The sequence below is a fragment of the Vitis riparia genome, chromosome 15, assembly GCF_004353265.1.
Source record: "Vitis riparia cultivar Riparia Gloire de Montpellier isolate 1030 chromosome 15, EGFV_Vit.rip_1.0, whole genome shotgun sequence".
Taxonomy (NCBI): Eukaryota; Viridiplantae; Streptophyta; class Magnoliopsida; order Vitales; family Vitaceae; genus Vitis; species Vitis riparia.
The window spans coordinates 7,876,834-7,896,985 of record NC_048445.1 but is presented as its reverse complement, the minus strand read 5'-3'; the positions used below and the strand labels follow the sequence as shown (position 1 = coordinate 7,896,985).

The following is a 20,152-nucleotide window of genomic DNA, read 5'->3' as shown; positions in this document are numbered from 1 at the left end:
TCTTTCTTCCCATAAAAAATAAAATAACCTCCTCCTTATAACACAACTAAGTTGAGATATTGCCATATGAACACCCATTTCTATTCACAATAGCTTCACCACATGACATTCTAAAGCACATCACCTCATGGATGATTGGGAATGCAAGATCATCACAGCCTGAAGCTTTAGCATTCTAGCATGGGTGAAATGCTCAGGCTATTAAACCTAATCACCATGATGAGTCTGAAAGGCAAGTAACATTTGGGCATATGATATGTGGGTATTTATATTTAAAAGGTAAAAGACAAGCAATGTTCTGATAAGAAAAACAAAATTAGGAATCAGCACCTAATACAAAAACCTAGTAGATTTTATGTCCTAAGATAGCCCAACCAGAATGGGTTTCACTGACGCATAGACAAATTAGAAACATTGAATTGTAGCGCCAGATTGGTTTCATCTTTTTCTTTCCTGTATATGTCTGTACTTCATCCACCATTACAATACATTTTTTTCCCTTACCTCTTGTTCTCGATTTGATTAATACTTCTTATATGAAACAAACGCTTCATTGAGTACAAAAAGAAAGAAAAGAAAAAGGATGGATGAGCTATGCAAACCAAACAAAAGAAAGGAACTACAAACAAAGGTTCCAGAATAACTCTTAAAACAAGTGAAACCAATTATCATAAATACCAGCAAAGAACCAGGGACCCAGATAAACACTCAGCAAGAACTAATATAGATTAGTTTCCCAGGTTTGTTTTAATTAGGATAATTATCCAACTAAGAAGAAATACATAATTATTTTCATCACATAGGCATGTTAAGTACAGTTAGGACATGTATGTTCAAAACGGGAGGTCTTGGCAAAGGCTGTCAAAGAAACCGCAAGCATTCAAATAATCTTCTGGATACAAGCCAAATGCTGGGTTGGATAATTTTAGTAGGAAGATAAAATTTAATACAAGTTGATGGCACTTCAATAATTTTATCCTAATATTCTTATTTCTTTAGATCCTAATGGTAAACCAAAAGTGACAGTAACATATCATACCAAAGCTTGCAACTTCCGTATATCAGCAACCTGGTCAGCAGATCTAGTGGATAAAGTTTCCAACTCTTTTTCCTGTTTGAAAAAGCAAATGTTTTAGCATTTCCTCTGCATGCAGAAATTATCATTTATATACAAGAAGGAAGCTCACCTTCCTCTCAAGAACACTGGATAGAGACTGCACATCAGCCCGCAGAGAGTGAACATCGGAAGCAGCATCTTTGTATTTACGAAGTTGATTTTGCATAGTGCCCATGTTGTCAGGAAATGAAGAAAGTAGGGCTTTAAATTCTGCAATGATTTCTTTTCTTCCTGAAGTACAGATGTCCATCAGGATTGCAATATACCTTCCCACAACATTTAAGAAGGGTGCAGACATTTACAAGACGATCAAAGGAAAGCAGCATATATCTCTATACCTGGTTCTCTTGATGCCTCTTCCAGCTTAATTTCAATCAGGTTTCTTTCATTAATTTGATTCTGTATCTCTATTCTGAGCTCTGATAATCTAGAATCAGTAACTACAGAAGATCTTCGAAAAACATCAACAAAGTCATTTTTCATATTCACTTCCTTTTCCCTCCAGACAAGGTTATCCTTCTCAACCTACATTTCCAATGAAGCAATGGTAAGCATGACATCAAAATCCTTCAAGAAAATGACAGCTAAAGATATCAATGAAACTACCGACCAGCTACAACCTGTAGTTTCTCAAATAAGGCCTGATAATGGACAACTTCTGCTTTCGACTTTTCCAGTTGATCTCTTACCAAGACATAGGCTGAAGAAGACGAAATGCACTTCACATTCTTCAAAGTGTTCTGTCATACAAATATCCCCATTGAAAATATAAATGAACAGGTAGATTTCTAGTTGAGACTTCCCTGGAGAGAGTTAAAAGAGTATCTCCACAGCAAAAACAGAAAAATCAGGGATCCAGAAAAGAACCTGCAAATTAGATAGTTGCTTTAATATTCCTATCCTTTCTTCATAAAGAGCCTTCAGTTCTAGTAGGCGAGATGAAGATTGGTCCTGTGCAGGGACTTAAAACAGTTGATACACAGCCTTTTTAATTGAGAAATTTCCTGTACCAGAAAGAAACAGCAAAAAATTACCAATAGCTCCTTGAGTGTAGCCTCCATATCATGCAGATCTTTTTGTTTATCTCTGGCCTTATCTCCTGCAACATTTTTACTCCCCAAGCTTAAGATGGGGAAAAATGCCCCTTTAGCTGCATCTCTCTCTGCTTTAAGAGTTACCAATTTACAATTACTTTCTTCCAGCTCTGCAACAGTGCTCTCCAATTCCCCTTTAAAAGAGCAACCAAAAAGTAACAGTCAAACCTGCATACTATTTACTGACCTTTCAGGCCATAAGAATTGATGATAGTTCAGAATAGAAGCTTACTCAAAAATCGTAAACAATTTTTTTTTTAAAGGGAAAAAACACACACATGAGCACTTTATCACAAATTTTTCATTTGATGTTTTAAAAAGTTGTTTCAGTGCAGTATATCTGCCAGTTTCAAAAGACTAGCTCAGATCAGTTTGATAAAATAATGTATAGTTACAACCTAAAAGAAGAAAAGAAATATAACTACCTTGTGATTCCCAAGCAAAAGAAGTTCTAGGAAGAAAAATATTTAGGAACATCATCACAAGAAATGTAAAAGATACATAATAGAGTTGTCTTCCAAGCCTTTTTGTGCTTCTTGCCCACAAAGGAGTCATGCCAACTAAGAAGAGTCTCTCTAACCGTCAAGGAAAGGACTTAAGACACTCCAAAGAGAGCAAAAAGCAACCGTCCTAGTCTTTGCACAGTGAACTAGAATGTGGTCGATGGATTCTTCCTTGTTGTAGCAAATGAAACATCTGTTTGCTAAGGACCTCACCCTCTTTTAAACCTGATCCAAAGTTAAGGCCTTCCGATACGTCTCTCCTAAGCAAAAAAAGCGTACCTTAGGAGGTATGCAGGATCTCCAAATGATAATCATCAGAAAGGACTGAACCCGCCACCTCCAAGGTAATATAGAGGGATTTGACAAAAAACTTATGCTCTTTAACTTTATCCAAAGCACCCTATTTTCCACATCTCTACACACCCTCTTCTCTTGAATTCTCAAAAGGAACCACTCCATAGTATCCACCTCCCAATCATTCAAAGGCCTAGAGAAACAAGGGAATCACCCCCTTCAACTAACTAGTCCCAAACATCCACCACCCGTGCCTCTTTTGAAACAGCTATGGCAAATAGATAAGGGAAATTAACACACAATGGATTGTCTTCACACCACTTATCCTTCCAAACCTCACCCTTTGACCATTACCCACCAAGAACGAAATTCTATTACTTAAAAGATCTCATTCCTTCCTAATAGTTTTCCACAACCCAACACCATACCCCTTCCTGATTTCATGAGAGTGTCACTCCCCTTCTTCTCCAAAGCACCAACACCATTTACAAAGGAGGGCCCTGTTGAGCGTAGAAAGACATCTAACGCTTAAACCACCCTTCCCTTTATCTAAATAAACAACTGCCCATCTTACTAACTAAGGCTTCCACTCAAGAACAACCCCACCCTCCGAAGAAAGTCACTCTAAATCTACTCTAATCTCATTCTAACCTCGGCAAGCACAACAAGGACATAAAGTAAATAGGCATATTAGAAAGGGTGCTTTGTATTAGAGTAATCCTCCCTCCTTCTGAAATATATTGTCTTTTCCATATGATCAATCTTTGGCAAAAAAATCTCTCCTCATCCCATCCCAAGTTGTCACGGATTTAAACGAGGCACCTAAAGAAACACCCAAGTAAGAAGAAGGGAGAGTGCCTACCTTACAATCAAACTTTAAGACCAAGTCCTCTAAGTTCTCCACCTTACCTACTGATAATATCTCGCTTTTATCTTAAGTGATTCTCAACCCCAAAATTGCCTCGAACTACATTAGCAACCAACTTAAATAAGTCATCTAATCATGTTAAGCCTTATAGAAGAATTTTTTACTTAAAAAAATAGTAAAAATGAGGAAAAAATAGTGTAAATATTTTTAAAAAATGTATTTCACATGGGAAAAATATATGGAAGACGAATTCAAGGATTGGTGAAGCTCTCTTGGCAAAAAATTTTTTTTTTTTTAGCTTTTTTACCTAAGAGTATCACAACAATGAATAGATGGGAGATTTGAACCCCTATGCCACCCCTTTCCCTCACTCTAGAACTCAACAAAAAACCACCACTCACATCCCTCTTGAGATGGCAACTAAGAACCTTCATAGCAATCACGAACAAATAGGGCGAGAAAAGGTCCCCTGCCTCAAACCCCTAGTGCTTTGAAAGAAGCCACATATTGGGGGGGGGGGGGGGGGGTGGGGGGGGGGGTTTACCATTGACAAGGATAGAAAACCTTGTTGTCGAAATGCACCACTCTATCCAATCAATCCACTTCTCCCCAATACCTATCTTTTATGGTACAAAAAGCATGAAGCTCCAACTTACATAATCATAAACCTTTTCAATATCAAGCTTGCAAAGCACACTAGTCTCATCACTTTTTAACATTGAATCAATAGCCTCGTTAGCAATCAACACCACATCCAAAATTTGTCTACCATCCACAAAAGCATTATGGGACAAGGAAACCACTTTATCTACCACATTCTTTAGTCTATTGGCCAACACATTGACTAATAGCTTATACAAACCACCAATCAAGCTAATAGGCCTAAAATCTCTAAGATCCTCAACACCCCCATTCTTTGGAATTAAAACCAAAAAAGTCGCATTTAAGCTCTTTACAACTCTACCCTACTCATGGAATTCCCTACAAAAACCTGTAACCTCTTCCTTCACAATATCCCAACTAAATTGCTAAAACACTATAGAGAAACCGTCTGAACTTGACGCTTTGTCCCTACTAAGGTTTGAAAGGGCAACAAAGATCTCATTAATTCAGAATGGCTCCTCCAGCCTTGCAGCATCCTCAACACCCAACCCATTAGAAGCAATCCATTAATGCTAGGTCTCCAATCCTTTAGGTTCAATCAAAAGATTTTGAAACGCCTAAACCAACCCATCCTTAATTTCATTCCCCTCTCAAAACTAGGTTCCATATATTTTAATCTTGGTCACACAATTCCTCGTTTTGTGAACATTAGTCATCCTATGGAAAAAAAAACCCTTGTTTTTGTTGCCCTACATCAGCACATTTCCCTTGATTTCTATCTCCAAGAAATTTCTTCCAAAAGAAACCATTTTGAACTCCTCCCTTGCCATCTTTCTAGCTTCCACCACCTTTACCGTCAAAGCACTAGATCTCTCCTCATCCCAAAAAGTCACTTGTCACAGAGTCAACTCCTTTTTGGGATTAAAAAGAACTTCCCTCCCTTTACCTAGAAGCCAACCAATCAACTACACCTGCAATAGATATGGAAGCCAAATCTGAGCACCTTCAAGCCAAAAGCAAAAGGGTGGACAAGAACGATATGTTAAGGGTCTAGTCTCATTCTTCTACATTTTCAAATAATTTGTCATTTGTCTTTCCAAAAACTCCAAATAAGCACAAGTAAGATGCCCTCCACACCTTACACTTTTCCCCACACAACATTCATGACTGCCTAGAAGAGTCACTCTATATAAAGAAGGCAAAACCACTCCACTCTCAATAACCTTATTTTAAGAGAATGAACAGGAACTAAGCAGCTGATTTTCTTCATTTTGGAGAGAAAGCATCAATTGGCCAAGGACCAGCCCCTCCTTAACCGATTCAACATCCAAGTACACCACCAAACCACTTTGCAAGGAAAAAAAAACCCACTTTTGTAAGGACCAATGAATTCCAAACACTTCAATAAGAAGTGCCCCTCCAGCTTCTAATTCCACACTAGAATAAAAAGATTTGGCTGAAATTTTCTCATCCTTTGGATTGTTCCAAATCAGTCTATCCTGATCATACCGCCTTGTCAAACAGTCTTGAATCCTCTATAGAAGCACTCAAGTTCTCAAGTTGGTGTTAGCTTTGAAAAAACAGTTTCTCAAGTTCTTACTTTTTATTTTTTTTAATCTCTAAGGAGGGGACCAGCTTGTCCTTTCATTACCTTGACAAAGTGGAGCCTGCTTAATGGTTAGTGATTGGGCAACTTTGTTTTCTTTTATTGTTCTTTCGTTCCTGGATTTTGTGGAATAATCTATGTACACTTCCTACATACTAAAGATCACTCCTTTTATGTAGCTTTAATATTGTCCATTTGCTTATCCATATAAAGGAAAAAAAAAATCAACAAAAGGGCTAGGGATTACCTAGTTTCATTAAGGAAAAATGGTAAATAAGGTTTTGCTTGAGAGCTCCACCCATGCCAAGCCAAAGTACCTCTTTTTCAGAAATTTTATCAAGTCCAACTTGCCCTTTATAGTTGAAGATTCTGGTCCAGCGAACTGATTTAACATAATTAAGCAAAGCTAGAAGCATTGAGCTGAATTAGATGATCATGCTCTTGGTTGTTATTTCCAGGGCTTCTTCAGAAAGAATAGATGCCTGAGACTAGCTAACCAGTCCAGAGATGGTTTGTCCAAGAGGGAAGACTAGATCCCTAGGGAATTGTGTTGTGATCGAGATCCTCCAATGTTGGTATAGGGTCTTTCTGTTTGGCAGATTAGCTTGGTTTTAGTTGGCTGTGCTTTGATTCTTGCCTTGATGCTGCTTTTTCATTGTAGGAGGTTCATCCTTACTACTCCCTCCTTTCATTCAAATTAATAAATTTTCTTATCACAGTAAATTCCTTCAATGATGGAACTCTTGAATTTTCTTAGAACAGATTATGTTATATCATTTGCACTTCAATGAATAAACAAGGGCCCCCGTTATAGGTTATAAATTTACCTCTTAAACGTTTAAGCTCAGCCTTATTCTTGGCATCTACGTCCCGATGGCTCTGCATGTCCCTTGTGACTGATTTGTGCTTCAAGTGAAGATCACCAAATGCCAATCTCATGTTATTAACTTCTGCATGTAAATCACTGGATATCTTTTTGTAGCATAAACCTAAAAAAAAAAAAAAAATTGCATAATAAAGCAAAAAATGAAGGAAAACTCAAAAAAGATATATGCTTCCAACAGAAATAACATAAGGAATATAACCCTAACTTACCATCTTCTGGAAGTGCCTCTAAAACTGCGGCATATAATCCATCCTTCAAACACCACAGATCATTAATGGTAGATACAATATTACTTAAACTGTTCTTAGTCTTTCCACAGGATGTTGGTCTGTCTTCTTCCATCCGATCAGAAAAGTCATTTGCAGAGCAACTTTCAGTTGCACCCGTTTCTATGAGCCGGCTGAGAAAAGCATCCTGTAAGCAAGAGTTTCCATCTGACAAACAATTTAAAGCAACTTCATCAGCAAGTATAATATTTAAATAAACAAACTGGAATCGAGGAGGCAAAGGTGATTGACGCTAGAACTACATCTTCAAGTTGTCCTGTGGAACTTCAAGAATTGGAATTCAATTTGGTGATTTTTTTTTTTCAAGCAGCTCTGCATATATTCTATAGCTGAGCTTCAGCTAAACAAAATGATTTGGTTCAGCACATAACCACATGCAGGTGCAGGTGCCATTTCTAACCAGAGTTTTGTGTTCAGGGCGAACAGTCAAATAAGGAGAAGGATAATCATACATTTTGGTGGGTAAAACCTTCCCTAACATGCAAGTATTAATGGTGAACAAGAAAACTACTCCATCAAAATTAATCAAATAATTCTGAATATACAAATGCAACAAGGTAATATGGAGAAAGAGTAAATGAATGGCTTATGTGAGCAAGCAATCCTCACCCTCTGTTGTTGAAGGAAGTTTAACATGTCGTCCAGCACTTGCTGAGTCCTTTAGGTGGACAGAACATGTTTCCAAGTTATCAACCAGCTATAGTAAAAAATAACAGGAGTCAGTTCTCCATCAAGCAATGCACAGCATGCCAACAGTAGCCTAATATTACATTACAGGAGTAAAAGGAGAAGGTAAAAAAGGAAAGATTAACATCCATGGAAGATTACCTCTCTCCAAGTTTTATTAACCATTGTTAATGTGGCATTATATGACTGTTGTGTCTCCTTCAGTTGGCTGAACTTATTCTCAAGAGCAGAACACTCAACCTTCTGAGCTTCTAACTTCTGTTTTAGCTTTTGATTTTGATACTGAAGTACAGCAGTATCAAGCTGCATCATTGGAGAACACCACAAGAAAAATGAAGTTCAGAAACAGTCTACTTAAATACAGCATTAAACTACATTTTGCCAACCAATCCATAGAAATTACTAAAGAAAATGATGGGAACAACATGGGAAAAATCCTTTGAAAACTTACAAGAAAAGGGGAAAAGCTGGTTTCAATGATCAAGCCTTCGACTGGGATACCAATGATGATTTGAGTTCCTCTTGGGACTTACCATAGTTTAAGTTAAGTCAAATCTTGCCCTTGAGGTCTGGCTCAAGTGGTAAAAGATTGGGAAGGGTTTGTGAGAGATTCTAGGTTCAAGTCCCATTCGGGAAAAAAATTAAGTTGAATCTTTGGTCAAGGATCTAGTTTTCTTAGTTTTCTTGTTATAGTAGAAAAGTTTCTCTTTCTTCTAGTTCTTAAATAATATTCCTTTCATATATCTGGTCTTAGTTTTGTAAGGGAAAGATAAGGAATTTAGAAAGTTGTTGTATTAGGAAAGAGAGTCATAAGAGTCAATATAGAGGTATACAGCCTTTCAAAGTAACAGAATTTTAATAATGTTTTCAGCATCTATTATGCTTCCTTTGAGGGCATCATTGCCTTCTCCCCAAATGTGATTGCTTAGTAAATCCATGGTGAGATTGTCTAGGATCCTTCTTGTTGGCCAATAGATGCTTTCTCTGTTCAAAGCTGAAAACCTTGTTTATGTGCAACTTGTTAACCTGGACCAAACTGTTTATAGGCGAAAGCTCAAAGTCCATAGTTGATTTTATTGATTGCTTGGGTTTGGTTCGAGGGAAGGAGTAAATTTTTATTTTCCCTTTCCTTTTTTTGGCCGTTATTGGCGGCCATTGTATACATCGTGTGCGCTTTCATGTGCCCCTTTCTGGCACTCTTCAATACTATTTCTATTCACTGATCAAAAAATCTTATAGAAGCTCTATAGCACTGAAAATCTAAAGGTCCTAAATAAAATAAAAACAAGTGTTTCATTGGTAACAAGCTATAGAAAATGCCATTTTCGAATGCCCATAAAAACAAGTTTCTTCATTGGTAACAAGCTATAGAATATGCCATTTTCGAATGCCCATAAAAACGAGTGTCTTCATTGGTAACAAGCTATAGAATATGCCATTTTCGAATGCCCAACAAAAAAGTTATATTTTTTAATAGGAAACAAGAAAGCTATTCTATGAAAGCAAAAAATCTAATAACACTGCAGACAATCAACTATTCATGCCATCCAATTACAGTATGCAGTTTTAAGAAAAGTCCCAGACACAGGCAGTTACAACACATGTTAAATGCTTAGAGCCTTGTCCACCCCCTATACTTGGTTCATCCTTTTTTGGCACTCTTTATATTATTTACTTATTTGAGAAATAACCTTATCAAGATTCAAAGCTTGAAATTCATAAAAGAGTACAATTTTTAAATAGTTTCTAAGAAAAACACAACACAAAGATACAAGCACCTTTAACTGTTTATAATAGTTTCTAAGAAAAATTAAATTTTAAAATAATTATATTTTAATCAATTAAAATGTGCTTTGAGGTTAGATGTTAATTACAAAGGACCAATAAAGTAATCCTACATGAAAAAATGAGAATGAAGCTATGAGGTATAAGGCCTTATCATCTCTAGGGGGTTTATGGGTCTCCGGGAATTCTTCTCCTTTTTCTATGCTTTCTCTTGGTCGGACTCCAGAGGGGGAGTTCTTTGATCATTCTGGGGAAATTAGGGAGATCTGCCAAAATGGCAGAGTATCTCAAGGGCAAGGTGCAGCTGGCACTAGGGCGAATGGTAGTGCTTGTTGGGATCTGGTTGAATTCAAAGGACCCTTAGCAACAGCAAGGGAGCAGGAGGGGGGGTCTTCACAGAATGAGATTCAAGATGAAAGGGGGGAAGAGGACCTGGATTGGCAAGAAAGTAGCCTAGCAAGATTCAGTCAATTCCTGGGTTTTTCGACTGATGGGCTGGAAAAGGAGATTTTAAATTTTCTGACTAAAATCAGGAAAACAAAGGAAAAGATTCATAGCAAAGGATTATTGGAAAAATCGAGGTTTGAAAGGGAACTAAAGAGGTTGGAATGCTCAGTGAATTATGAGGGGGATGGCAAAAAGAAGGGCCCTATTCAGGGCAAAGGGGTGCAGATGGTGATTGTTTAATGAATCTCAATTGCTAAGTTGGAATGTAAGGGGGGTGAACGAAAGTACGAAAAGGAAGGTTATTAAATCGGTTTTTAGGAAGTAGAAGGTGGATCTCTTTTGCATCCAGGAGACAAAAATTCAGATTATGACTGATAGGGTGGTGAGAAGTTTAGGGACGGTTAGATTTTTAGATTGGAAGGTCCTGAATGCGTGTGGCTCGGCTGGGGGTATCCTGATCTGTTGGGATAAAAGAGCTCTGGAGTTGCTGGAGTGGGAGGTGGGTCAGTTCTCTTTATCCTGCAAATTCAGGACAATGGAGAATGAGGTGATTTGGGCTTTTACAAGGGTTTATGGCCCGTTCACTAGACTTGAAAGGGAGTGGTTGTGGGAAGAAGTAGGGGCAATCAGAGGAATCTGGGAGGGGCCTTGGTGTCTAGGTGGTGATTTCAACATTACCCTGGCTCAAGGAGAGAGAAGCAGGCAAGGGAGAATAACTTCAGCTATGAGGAGGTTTGCGGAAGTTGTAGATGATCTAGGCCTTGTGGACCTTCAATTGCAAGGGGGTGCCTTCACGTGGACTGGGGGTCTGAATAGCATGTCAAGGGCTCGTCTAGATAGATTTCTGGTCTCTCCTTGCTGGCTTGATCAGTTCAGTAGGGTGAGCCAGCGGAGGCTTCCCAGGCCGATTTCGGACCACTTTCCAGTATTACTTGAGGGGGGCAGTTGGAGGAGAGGGCCTACCCCCTTCAGATTCGAAAATATGTGGTTCAAAGTCGAGGGGTTTAAGGATTTAATCCGGAGTTGGTGGCAGGGAATAGAGGTCAGGGACAGTGCCAGTTTTAGATTATCGGCGAAATTGAAGGATCTGAAGCAAAAGCTTAAAGTTTGGAATAGGGAGGAGTTTGGTAATCTGGAAAGTAACAAGGAGGCTGCGATTCAGCAAGTGGAGTATTGGGACAGAGTAGAGGATGAAAGAAGCTTGTCAATGGAGGAATTAGCTTGTAAGAAGGAAGCCAAGGAGGATTATGCCAAGTGGGTAGATCTGGAAGAAATTCACTGGAGGCAGGCGTCTAGGGAACTTTGGTTGAAGGCAGGTGATAGGAATACGAGATATTTCCATCGTATGGCGTCTGCCCATAGGAGAGTTAATCACATGGACATAATTAAAATTAATGGGATTAGACTGACAGAGGAGCGGGAAATCAGAGAGGGGGCAGCAAATGCTTTTAAGCAGCAATTTTCCGAAAGTTCGGGGTGGAAGGCGGACATTGGAAGCCTCCCTTTTAATCAAATTTGTGTGCAAGAGGCAGAGATGCTGAAGGCTCCCTTCACTGAGGGTGAAGTCCAGTCGGCCCTGATGGAAATGAATGGGGATAAAGCCCCAGGTCCTGACGGGTTCTCTGTTTTCTTTTGGCAATGCTGTTGGGATTTCGTCAAGGAGGAAATTCTGGAGATGTTTAAGGAGTTCCATGACCAAAATACGTTCCTCAAGAGTATTAACAACACTTTTCTGGTGCTGATTCATAAGAAATGAGGGGCTGAGGATTTAGGAGATTTCAGGCCCATCAGCCTTTTGGGGGGCCTCTATAAGCTGCTGGCAAAGGTGTTGGCCAACAGGCTTAAGAAAGTTATAGATAAAGTAGTATCCCATGATCAGAACGCGTTTGTTAAGGGTAGGCAGATTCTTGACGCTTCTCTAATAGCAAATGAAGTGATCGACAACTGGAATAAGAAGGGGGACAAGGGGGTTATCTGCAAGTTAGATATAGAGAAGGCCTATGATAGTATTAATTGGCAATTCCTCTTGAAAGTCATGGAAAAAATGGGATTTGGCGCTAAGTGGCTAAGGTGGATGTGGTGGTGTATCTCCACAGCCAAATTTTCAGTTATGGTGAATGGAACGCCAACTGGCTTCTTTTCGAGTTCTAAAGGGCTGCGTCAAGGGGACCCCCTGTCCCCTTACCTTTTTGTCATGGGGATGGAGGTGCTGAGCGTCCTAATCAGAAGGGCTATGGAGGGGGGTTTCATCTCAGGGTGCAAAATTCAGCGTGATAGAGGGCGGGCTGTCCACATTGCTCATCTGCTTTTCGCCGATGACACTATTGTCTTTTGTGAGGCAAAGAAGGAGTACTTAACGAATTTAAGTTGGATCTTATTCTGGTTTGAAGCCGCGTCCGAGTTAAGAATTAATTTGGCTAAAAGCGAGGTTATTCCAGTAGGGGAGGTGCAAAGGATAGAGGAGATGGCTGTGGAGTTAGGGTGTAGGGTGGGGCAGCTTCCGACTGTGTATTTGGGGCTACCTCTGGGGGTGCCTAATAAGGCTGCATATGGATGGGATGGGGTAGAAGAGAAAATGAGAAGGAGGCTTGCTCTTTGGAAGAGCCAATATATTTCAAAGGGTGGGAGAATCACTCTAATTAAAAGCACTATGGTTAGCATGCCAGTGTATCAAATGTCGTTATTCCATATGCCCATTTCTGTGGCAAGAAGATTAGAAAAATTGCAAAGAGACTTCTTGTGAGGGGGGGGGGGGGACTCATGGAAAGGAAAGCTCATCTGGTTAAGTGGGATGTGGTGTGTGAGGATAAGGAGAATGGGGGGTGGGAATTAGGAAGTTTACTATCATGAATAAAGCGCTTCTTGGCAAGTGGACTTAGAGATTCGCTTCGGATAAGGAGGCCCTTTAGAAGCAAGTGCTGGAGGCTAAGTATGGTCAGGAGGATTATGGTTGGAGGACCAAAAAGGCTATGGGTGCGTGTGGTGTGGGGGTGTGGAAGGAGATCTTAGAGGAAGCTAGTTGGTGCTGGGACAAAATGGGGTTCAATGTGGGGAAAGGTAATAAAATCAGTTTCTGGACTGATGTGTGGTGCGGGGATGCAGCACTGTCCCAAAGGTTCCCGCATCTCTACATCTTGGCAGCCAACAGAAATGCAAAGGTTGAAGACCTGTGGGATCAGAATGTTGGGGAAGGAGGCTGGAATTTGTGTTTTATAAGGGATTTTAATGATTGGGAGGTGGAGTTAGTAGGTGAGTTGCTTCAAGCGTTGAGAGGAATTAGGATAACTTGGGAAGATGACTCGGTTTTTTGGAAGGGAGGGGGAAGTGGGCAGTTTAGAGTGAAGGATGCGTACAGCCGGCTGGATAGGTCTATGGATGTCAACTTTCCGAAAAATAAGATTTGGGTGGGAAGAGTCCCAACTAAAATCATGTTTTTTGCGTGGGAAGCGACTTGGGGAAAGATCTTGACTCTTGATAGGCTCTAAAAAAGAGGTTGGCAGCTCCCGAATAGGTGTTTTTTGTGTGCTTGCGAAGCGGAAAGTGTGGATCACTTACTTATTCATTGTACAGTGGCTAGAGTGCTTTGGGATTTAGTGTTGGGCTTAGTTGGGGTCAAGTGGGTGTTCCCTAATACTGTAAAGGAGGTTTTATATAGTTGGGGGGGTTCTTTTGTGGGGAAAAAAAGGAAAAAATTCTGGAATTCCATTCCGTTATTCATTTTTTGGATGGTTTGGAAGGAAAGGAATAGATTAGCCTTTAGGGGGGGGGTCTTAGCAATTCAAAGGTTTAAATATTCTTTTGTTTGTAATATCTGGGGTTGGGCTAAATTGTATATGGAAGAGGAGCCGCATTCCCTTTTAGATTTCCTGGAGTGGATTGCCTCCAGTTGAGGGGTGGTTTGTTTTTTGGTTTTTTTCTTGTTTTGGCCTTTGTTGCCTGGTATACGTCCTGTATACGTTGGGGCTCTTTAGCCTCTTTAATGAATTGTGTTTGCTTATCAAAAAAAAAATGAGACAAGTGTTGCCAAAGGTCCTCCACCCCCCCCCCCCCCCCCCCCCCCCTCTTTTTTTTTTTGGGTGTGGGGGAAGAGTGGATAAGAAAACAAACTGATTTATTGCATTGAAATTAGTAAGCAAAAAAGATGAAAAATCTTTCCAAAATTGGCAAAAAAAATAAAATAAAATCCAAAAGGAAATGTAAATCTTAACAAGATAACGAAATAACATATCAACCATAACCACACTTGGCGTTGCAGTTCGGGGGGTGGGTGTTTTGTAAAAAGATCCATCACTTCGCTAAATGATCTACAACTAGGTTAGCTAAGCACGGAACCCAAGAGAGAACATCCAAAGCTAATATGACATCAATAATTTAATAGAGACATTCATCATACTTCCATAGACATCTCAAGTTACTAGCTTCTTGCAATAAATATGGTCAACCTTGAGATTGTGAAAGAAAATATTTGCTTGATATATTAGTTTTCTTTCTCAATTTTTTTCCTTTAGGGAAAAATAGTCGAGTTTAGAAAGTTGAAGGTTCAACGATAACACATAAATACCTACATATTAACAATAATTACAAGTATAAATGATTAATTGGAACTTAGAACTAAAAGTTATAACTAAAACATCAAACCATTTATTTTCAAAATTCCATAACAAACTTGTGCATTAAAATGTCATATTTTGTTAAGTTGAATTTTCCAAAACTCCATAGTTCTATATTTTCATACATATGATCTTGACAAATGCCCTTTCTTTCTTGCTTTGCTTCTTGACATCCTTCGTATACAACTTATGTCCTTTGGCGCGCTTTTTGTTAGACATTGTTAATTTATTTATTTTGTTTGCCTATCAAGAAAAAAAAATAATCTTGATGAATACCAATATTTTAACTCTCGTGTCATAGGCAAATTAAAATATCATAAAGAAGTGTCTTACCACAAAAGGGGAGAAGACATGCACAATATATGCACACAAAGTGCACCACAAGGTAAAAAAAAGAAACTAAGAAACAAAGGATCAACCAATACCTATTAATGTCTCATTAATTGATGAAATCTAGAAAAGAAGAGTCAGTTTTCCCCCTTCGAAGAACCATATCTCATTAAAGAGTTGTGTAGGATCTCTTGCTTAGTTTGTCTAGTTTGTAGTAGGTGTTCTTGCACCCCGTCGAGTATTTTACTATTGGGTTGGCATGGACCAAACATTGGGAAGCAAGAAAGAATGGCTTGGAGAATGGCTCCTCTCTACTTGTTTTGATATATTTGGAAAGATCGGAATGACAAAATCTTCAATTACGAGGAGCTATCTAATCAGAGGTTGAAAAGAGTTTTTTTCTCAATCTCTCTAAGTTAGTTAGGGTTCCCATAGAATTTGTAGAACTTCTTTTCTTTGGATTTCAATGGCCATCAGGTTGGGCATGGATTATGACTTTTTATTTTTTATTATTCATTTCTGTATTTGGTCACAAGCCTATAGCACGTTTATCTTTTTCCCCACTAAAAGAAGTGGCAACACAGGAAATTCACATAAGAAAAGCAGAATAGGAACTTTATGCAAATAACATAATGAATTATTGTCTTTCCTACATCAAGGCATGGATGGCAATATTTCCACCATGATGAAGCTCCTTGCACTTATGTTTGGCTGTATAGAAAAATCTGAGAAAGTCCGACACCGAGGTTGAGCATGATGTGTCTAATGCTATACCTTCAAGTGCCTCTTTTTTTTCTTTGATAAGTACTATTTCTTGGCTAAATGGAATCAAACCTAGAACATCCCCATCCTCACTACCAACCCCTTGCCACTTGAGCCAAGCCTCAAGGGCATGATATTGCCTCATTTAAGGGCGAGGGCTACAAGGCCCAATTGGGTTCAAAGATCGTCCAACTCAGAAACAGCATTGGCTAAAGAAAATGCTAACATTTTGGGGGGAGTAATTACCTCCACATCCTTTTCCCTGCTTTGTAATTTTGTTCTACAGTTTTGCTTTCTTTATAATTGAATAAAATGACTCATCAACAATAATACATATCTACAACCATAATAATCATCATCATAACTATATCAGTCATCGAGTGAGCATGTCATCAACAGAACAAACAAAAGGAACCATAAATAATCAGTTACTGCACACAAAAGGTACTCCAAAGTCCAAACCAAATGATTACCATGTATGAATGTGTATCATACATAAATACATATATAACCAAGCGGTACAGTAAAGAAAATAGTAAACAAAATATGTTCTGTTTATATCAGAAAAGGCATAATAATTGATACAGAGCATGAGCATTTACACCGTAAGAAATGTATATCTGACATATTTTTCATTTTAGGGATGAATAATATCAAAGACAAAATAAAATCAAATCAAATAAAAATATTCGTAATTGAACACAAATCTATAACAAAAAGTTAATTACAGATGCAAGAAACGTTGAAATGAATATACAAACCCCAAAAACACCATAAAAATGGAAATAGAACGAGAAATCATTTCTAAAATTATACAAAATCAATTACCAATTTTGAGATATTACTGTCAAATGGAGAAAATGATCTTACCTTTTTATCTTCCGATACGGGCAAGAATGGCATCTTCTTAGCAGTAGCAGCCGTGGGCGATAGAGAGCTAAAGTGACGTCGTTTTCGGTCTGGTTCACCTGTGCTCCCCATGGTGAAACCACACAAACCCTAGCCCCAACAACAGCTTCACTCACATTAGGGCACACCAAAAGACAAAACCAATATTTAATTTTTCAAAACGCTAGAAAATTAGGTCTAAACTACAATAACAAAAAAATCCCGCCCACAAAAAAAAAGCAACTGATCTTTCAAAACCCTAATTCCATAAATTTTGACGATCTCACACCCCAAAAAACCAGTCTTTTCCCAACCACGAAACCCTAAGCTTCTCACAACCTAATTCACTCTCTATCTGAAACTGTATTTGAAACTCTCTCTCTCTCTAAAGCTCACAGAGAAGAGAGAACTACTCTTTCTCTCTCTTAAACCCACTCCTCTGTCCTCTCTCAATGTATTTCACGCAGCTGTTGAGAGAGAAAAGGCGTATGTGAACGTCAGGCTCTGTAATTTTGTGAACTTCTCAAGGGTATATTCGGAATAAAAATGGCTTTGCGCTCGAACCGTACAGTTGTTCAAGGAAGCCATGGGCATGATTGCGTCACTGCCAGTGAAAGAAGGAGACTCACTGACTGAATTTGATTAGCGGAATGGTGAAAGTACCTGTGGGTCCCTTCATTTGACTTCATGTTTTCTTCAGTAGCTTGAGATCTCATTGGCTGTTGTTTTATCCTTTATGACCAACTTTTTCTTTTAGTTCCTAAATAAGAATGGGACTCTAGGCCTCCTACAACTGCTCCACCTTATTCATTTGTAAATGGAATAATATAATTTTAAATAAATAGAACAATATTAGATACAATTTCCCATTTTGTTTTTAAAACCTCGAAATGACATGATAATAATTTTTATATAAAATAAAAGAACTATTTAAACTTCCTTTAAAAAGTTCAAAGTAATTTATATTGTTAATATTTAAAAAAAAAATTATATTTTAAATGTAATTAAAGAAATTATCAATTCATTCAAAATCTACTTTAGAAAATAATGTAATCATGGTTATCTAATGTAATTTGAAAATATAGTTTTCCAATTAAGATTTGGTTGAAAATATTAGCAAGTAAGGTTTTGCAGACGAAAAAATGTTTTAATGAGCATCCTTGAGTTTATTTATTATTCCAAAGTTATGATTTAAAACGTTTATAATGTTAACAATTTAAAAAAAAAACTTGTTCTTACTTATATAAGTTATTTTACACATAAGTTAAGATTGAAAGAGTATTTACTTAACAATATTATATTTTATGGGCTTGTTTGATAAAATAGCTAATCATTTATAAGTGGGAAGAAAATGGCAAGTCCCATTTTTTCAATAAACTTAATATAAATCGACCGTAACCACCCTTCACTTCTTTAGTACTAGCAGGATTAGTCTACTAATTTCACTCATACAAGTCAATTAAGTTCCAATCGAGATAGAAAGTATTGGCTCGTCGGCAATCCTACCATTAAATAAGTTTCTCATGACTCGTACATAAATCAATACAAGGATCATGGTTCCAAGTCAATTCTCGTTGTGGAAACAAATGTCTTGCTTTATCTTTCTAATATCGCTTTTTCCCTTACCTTTCTCTCCCCACTTTGTAAATTGCAAGCAAGTTTAGATTTGTCTAGCTTATATATGTTCACTTCTTTTTTGGAAATAGAGGAAGAGGAAAAGTCGACCTTAACTTTTGAAGCAATCAATGAAAGCACAAGCAATCTTCTAGTATGTATGATTAGGCTTGAGCATAAGGAACTTTCACTACACAATTGCAAGAGAAAGCTAAGATAAAGACCAATTTGAGAACAGGCCATTTGTGACATATATTATTTCCATGACATGAGAGAGAGTCTACTTTGTCCATGAGTGAGATTGTCTTTAATTTCACTTTTCTTCAATGTAAGAAGCATTGAATTGCATGTGAAAAGCATGATTGTTTTATAATATAAATTTTAAACCACTTAAAACTAACAATCTATGGTAAAATATGGTAAGTGAATTTTAAAATTTTATAACTTTTTTATTTATATTTATTCCTTTTGTAAAACAAAGATTTCTATTATTAAATAATTTTATACTCAAACGTGTCTTCATTTAAATTAAAATTTTTATTGTTAGATCCTTTATGTAATATAATTAAAATTCTAAAAAAAAAAAAACTTATTTTAGTTTACATATGGGAATTATATTAAATCATACTCCATTTTTAATTAGATTATGTTGAATTTGAATTCCTTTTATAATAAAGTATTTTATTTTTCGTTACTTAATATAACAAAATTAGAATTCCAAATACACTCTCCTTAATTCATTTATAAGAACTATTTTTTTATTGTAGAGTTTATGAAAAATCTGATAATTATAATTATAATTATATTTCTTTAAATGATTTTAATAAAAAAATAAAAATGATGAGGAAATAAATTAACAAATTATTTTTATTTATTATGAACTATTTATGTTATACAACATTTTTTTTCTTCTGTATTGCGATCTTTTACTTTATAATTTATGATTACATTTACTTTATCTCATTTTTTATGTCATCCAAATAGAAAATAATAATTTTCCTTAATATTTTTTTCATCAAAGATCTTCATTTCTTATAAAGAGTTATAAAGAGATTTATATCAATATGGATGATCATCCACAAATTCCCATAATATGATAAATTATCATATTTCATTACACCCCTCCTAGATAATCATAAGAATATTATCTCATTAAAACCTTACCAAGAAAAACCCAGATAGATAAACCTTAGTGAAGGAAATAGTACAATATTCTTCAAATATTTTGACCGTTGTGATTGTCTTGTTAAAAACTTTACTAGTAAACCCAATTGGATAAAACTTGAAAGAAGAGAGAGAGAAAAAAGTACATTATATCCATATTAGCATTCTCCCCTCCCATATAAACATGACTATATTATCTTTAATACTTCAATTGATAGATTTCTCAATCTTCATATTATGATGTCGTATCTTAACTTCTTAAATGTAGTTAAAGACAATGCCTTTTGTAAATAAATCTGCTAGATTATTACATGACCAAATTTGTTGAACATCAATTTCACATTTCTCTTAAAACTCGTGAGTATAGGAGAATTTAGGAAAAATATGCTTAGTTTTATCACCTTTTATGAATCCTCCTTTAATTTATACAATACAAGTAGCATTTTCTTCATATATCTTGGTAGCATTACCTTTGATGAATGGTAGCCCATTTGTTTTCTGAATATGTTGGACTATTAGCCTTAGTCATACACATTCACGACTTGTTTCATGAAATGCAAGAATCTCTTAATGATTTGAAGAAGTGACTACCATTGTTTGTTTAATT

The 20,152-nt window shown here is 37.0% G+C and overlaps 1 protein-coding gene across 2 annotated transcripts in view; it reads right to left on the bottom strand.

Moving 5' to 3' along the window:
* LOC117932113 (E3 ubiquitin-protein ligase BRE1-like 1) overlaps positions 1-17,236 on the bottom strand; it is a 35,926-nt gene extending 18,690 nt beyond the window's left edge. Inside the window, exons 1-11 of one of the 2 annotated variants that reach the window (XM_034853160.1) lie at positions 16,750-17,236; positions 8,087-8,248; positions 7,868-7,955; positions 7,181-7,405; positions 6,913-7,074; positions 2,152-2,345; positions 1,985-2,068; positions 1,738-1,857; positions 1,456-1,642; positions 1,188-1,348; positions 1,040-1,111 (exon numbers count right to left, since the gene is read on the bottom strand). In XM_034853160.1, the coding sequence (XP_034709051.1) occupies positions 1,040-1,111; positions 1,188-1,348; positions 1,456-1,642; positions 1,738-1,857; positions 1,985-2,068; positions 2,152-2,345; positions 6,913-7,074; positions 7,181-7,405; positions 7,868-7,955; positions 8,087-8,248; positions 16,750-16,860 (1,566 nt within the window). In that variant the 5' untranslated portion in view covers positions 16,861-17,236. The remainder of the gene's footprint in view (positions 1-1,039; positions 1,112-1,187; positions 1,349-1,455; positions 1,643-1,737; positions 1,858-1,984; positions 2,069-2,151; positions 2,346-6,912; positions 7,075-7,180; positions 7,406-7,867; positions 7,956-8,086; positions 8,249-16,749) is intronic. The other variant, XM_034853159.1, reaches the window with a different exon arrangement.
* Between the last annotated feature and the right edge of the window lie 2,916 nt (positions 17,237-20,152).